General features: G+C 37.1%; 1 protein-coding gene across 1 annotated transcript in view; it reads left to right on the top strand.

Moving 5' to 3' along the window:
• Positions 1-4510, top strand: part of LOC104491586 (cullin-4A-like) — a gene marked incomplete at both ends in the record, with an annotated part of 27283 nt that extends 22773 nt beyond the window's left edge. The window contains 4 exons of the mRNA XM_010134037.1: positions 1155-1259; positions 2862-2972; positions 3312-3397; positions 4403-4510. Of these exons, the coding sequence (XP_010132339.1) occupies positions 1155-1259; positions 2862-2972; positions 3312-3397; positions 4403-4510 (410 nt within the window). The remainder of the gene's footprint in view (positions 1-1154; positions 1260-2861; positions 2973-3311; positions 3398-4402) is intronic.
• Positions 4511-4754: the final 244 nt, after the last annotated feature.

The following is a 4754-nucleotide window of genomic DNA, read 5'->3' on the forward strand; positions in this document are numbered from 1 at the left end:
ATAGTGCGGATGCTATGAGTGGAGGAAAAGGTTAGGGGAAAAAGTAGCTGAGGGGAAAAAAAAAAAAGGGAGCTGTTCTTAATTATGATAGTAGAGAAGTTTAGTGAATGTTACAGATCTCTCGGAAAGGTCTAAGTACAGCCCATCTATCTGCCTCGGAGGCTGATTTTGGTAGAACAATTTTAAAGCCTTCAGATACAAGAAGTTTTAACAGAGTAAAAAAACCTGTGTTACCTTGAAGGAAGAACTGGTGCTTATTAAGGGGAAAAATAATAAAAAACATCTTAAAAATCCTAGTATGGTGTTTATCTCTGATCTGGCAAAAGCTGTGCTGACTGTTTTGCTTGCAGCAAAACGAGCTGTAGCATTTTATGCCAAGAGAGGATCCCACTCCTTGGCTGTTTGTTTTTCCTCTGTACTTTCTTTTGCCTTTATTCGACTTATTTTGTGGCTTCCTTCTAAACCCAGCTTTATGTAGGACAAATTGCACAAACTAGTGGTACGGGTTAAAGCCATGATATGGGCTGCTGTCATTCAGGGATTGTGGTGGTGTTTCAGCTCCTGCAAAGGTCTCCTCCTTATGCAGAAGGTTGTACAAGGATGCTAATGTGGCTTAATAAATAATTAGCTAAACTCATGGCTTAACTTTATTTCTGGCATTCTGAAGCTTCTAACTTGAAAGCATTGCTTCCGTTTAAATTTTGGTACACTCCTACCAAGGAGCATGAGTGACATCATAAAGGTCTACAAAAATATAGTCCTCTTTGTGTTGTTCTTTTCTGTTTCTCATGAAGTACGTTCATATGCATTGTACACTTCCAGAACATTGTCTTTCAACAAGTAATGTGCTTGCCATGACTATAACACAAAATGTGTGGATTTCTAATGCGTTCATTTTAATGATTATACTATATTAATCTTTTTTCTTGGATGGTTCATTTTTGTGATATTTTTTGCATTATGGCAGTATTATAGCAAGGCTTTATCATTCCACTGAACGTAGGGATGGGAAAAGGGAAAATAGAAAATTAACATTTATCCTATATTTTTAAAATACAGTAATATTGAGCATATAGTAATATTTCAAGAGAGAGACACAGTTACTTTAGATTATAACTTTTTTAAAGCTGTTAAACTATTTTATTTATTTGTAGCAAAATATGTGGATTCCAAGTTAAGAGCTGGTAATAAAGAAGCAACAGATGAAGAGCTGGAAAGAATCCTTGACAAAATCATGATCATATTTAGATTCATTCATGGTAAGAAATAAGAAGTTCACCATTGATGCAGCTAGAATGGTTTTAAACCTGTTTTCCTTGCTGCTAGCAGAACCGTATTCCTGTGAATGTAAGAGATCTTTTTTTAGCATGAGTTTCTGCTTGGCTTGGTCTTAAATTCAGGTTGCCGTATATCTGAAGGATCATAACAAATACACCAGGGAGGACAGACGTGTTCTATGGAGACTGGCAAGTTACAGATCTTTTACAGTCTGTGACTGGAGACCTAAGAGTTAAGAGATGTTGGTGAAAGATCGTTGGGTTTTTTTCCACATAAATTAACCGTATCTGTAAGCACAACCTCTCCTCTAATGACAGAGAACCAAAAGTTAGTACAGATTTTCTCTTCCCTGCCTGCCGTAGTATGACATAGGTGCAAAATACATGAAAACCCAGCAACTAATGACTTTTCTTTTCTCATCATATCTGCGAATGAACATGGAGGAGACCTCAAAATGATGGGAGAAAATGTTATTGCTGTATTTTACTGCCTTTGAAATGCACTTCCCGTATGCACGCCTCTATCTGAGCAAAACCTTTGAATGCGTTGGAAAAATTTTTTTCCTAGGTTGGATATAGGGGGAAAAAAAAAACCCACAAGTGGTTAGAGATGCACAGTCATTGTTCTGAGGGAAGTGGGAGTTGTATCCTGGTCTGGGTGGGGAATAAGCAGGAACTACCAAATTCTGCATTAGTTTGTTCTGAGATGTGTGGGGTGCTTTCCTCATAAAATCTAAACCAAGTGCAATGTAATGGGAAAGCAGGCAAGGAATCAGTCATAAGGTGATAATCATTGTTCTTTTCAAATGAGAAGGGTATTGGATGAAGATGGTGATTGAAAACAGTATCACTGGCAACCTGTCAGCCAAAGAGGTTAATTTCTGCTAATCTGAAACTTAAACCAACTCTTTTAATATTGTTTTTGTAGTATTGAACTTAAAGCATAAATTTATTTTGAGCTATCTAGCATGTAAGAGTCCTTTTAAGAGCAGATGATGATTAGTAGTTAGTTTCTGGGCACTTTTCAATAGTATCTCGATGCTGCTTCATGGAACAGCACTTCACCAGAGGACAGGACGGAGAAGGAAGAAGAATATCAGAGGAAGCGCTGCGTTGAAGAGGTTTGCAAGGAATTAGAAGGGGCTACTGTAGGCAGCACAAATAGTGAAATAGTGCCTTGAGTTACAATGCATTTCTTTCTCTTAAAAGTGAAACAACTTGCTGATATCTTTGCACTATCAATAGAAACCATGTGCGGAAGCTGTGGTTTAAGGTGTGAAAGTTTGTGGGTGCCTGTATGACTTCTTTATTTCAAAAGGCTACTGGCAAACCAAGAGAGAAGACTTCTGTCAATTCTTCCTCAGCCTAGGCTCTTAAAGGTTATTTATTTAATACATAGGAACTTTTTTTTTTTAATAAATCAGACCACTGGAGGGAGAATCTTTTTTCTTCACTGTTATGATGGGAATATTGTTCTGCTGATCAACATGTCATAGAAAGGCTTGTATCACAAACCTGAAGTGCAATGATGCAAACAGAATGTATGATTTCAGTTGTTTTATTTTTGTACCCATTTCCATACAGGTAAAGATGTGTTTGAGGCATTTTATAAGAAAGACTTGGCCAAAAGACTGCTGGTTGGAAAAAGTGCATCAGTAGATGCTGAGAAGTCCATGTTGTCAAAGCTGAAACATGGTAGGCACCTTCAGATGTGTTAAATTTTTATTGCTTTTTGGCATGTAAATTGGAATATTTATTTTCTTGTGTTTTAAGAAGTGACAAGCCAGATTTTAAGTAATAGCTGAGCATATCACAGCTTTCATTGCTCTGACTGAGAACTATTGGACTCACCTCTTAGATATGTGGCTGGTTCTTTTAAAGGACCTACAGAGGAGCAAAATCCTTAAAACATAGACGTATTTGGGGGAGCTTTGTCATCTGGAAAATCTGGCTCAGCTGAGTCAGGTTAAACCTTTATTGCTTGTTCTGTGCTTCTTTGTAATTGTGAGATCTTTGCTTTAATTTGTGTGACAGAATGTGGCGCTGCTTTTACCAGCAAACTGGAAGGCATGTTCAAGGATATGGAACTGTCAAAAGATGTCATGGTTCAGTTTAAGCAGGTACGTTTAGCTTCTGTTTGTGTACTGTATTTTCCATAGTGATGGGGAAGCACTTAATGGTGTTATACCTTGGATTAGGCTGAAATTAAACAAAATGGGTTTTGAGCAGGACCTGGTCTTAGTAGCAAAGTCTACTTATAAATTCTGTTCTATAAATAGAACTATTTGTTGTATATCTCTTCACAGATAATCTTATTTTACAGTTTTATTTGATTCCTTTTTAAGTAAATCACAGTCTAAATACCATGTAGTAATTTAGTTGTCTGACGTCCTTTAAAGTCCATACCCCTTCGTTCTATAAACTGTTGCTATAGTGAATGAATTTTTTGTGAATGACCCACACCAGAGGAACTCCCAGAAGGTTGCTAATTGCACAGAATGCTTGTATGTCTCAGCCCCAAGGCTTCCAACCTGTTGATGACTGAGGGAATGCTTCAAGGACATAGTGTGTGTGATCTCTTTGTTGTTGCATTTCTTCCTGGGTACCTATTTTGGGGCCTTACTGAAGACAGGATACTGGGGTAGAGATCTGACCCAGGACACCTGCTCCTGTAACGAAATGCTGTAGTGATTTTGATGTCCCAGACCTTGCAGTCTGGCTTGACTGATGCTATGCTCAAATTATATGAAAATGTTTTATCTAACAGATGTGGAAGTCCAAGGGGATCCTTTTGATCTCAGTTCTTGCCCTCCCTTCTGGTCAAAAGCTTTTCTTTTCGTATTTGCATGTGATTGATGTTCCTTTGACCTTAATACCTTGTAAAGACAAGGGTGCTTGAAGGCATGTTCTTTTCTTTTTCCTTCTAACCACTTGCTGTATTTTGAATTGGAGGAGAGGGTGCACTAAATAGTGATTCCAAATCCTGGTAGAGGATGTCTAACCAAGGGTGTGGCCTGTAAAAATTCACTGTTGTACTAATTTTAAATTTCTATTTTAAGTATATGTATTTTCTAATTTAGCGTGCACACAGCACACTGGAATGATTTTTGTCTTTTGTATTTCAGTATATGCAGAACCAAAGTGATCCAGGAAACATAGACCTGACAGTAAATATATTAACTATGGGATATTGGCCTACTTATACACCTATGGAAGTCCACTTAAATTCAGAGGTTAGTGTTTGAATTCATCTTCTAAATGTACTTTACAGAGTGGAATCGTAATCACTATCACAGGGTGAACTAATGCCCTTCATTGAATGCTTTTCTGCTAGATATTTAAGAGGTTTATCTCATTGTAAAGATTCCAAAATTGTAAAAAAGTAAAATGTAGTGGATAAAATCCACTTTTTTCAGAACATAGTTTCACTGAACGTGTTGGGGATTTAGCTTATTAATTATAATAATAAATATAAAT

Source organism: Buceros rhinoceros, unplaced genomic scaffold (genome assembly GCF_000710305.1).
Source record: "Buceros rhinoceros silvestris isolate BGI_N320 unplaced genomic scaffold, ASM71030v1 scaffold22440, whole genome shotgun sequence".
Classification (NCBI taxonomy): domain Eukaryota; kingdom Metazoa; phylum Chordata; class Aves; order Bucerotiformes; family Bucerotidae; genus Buceros; species Buceros rhinoceros.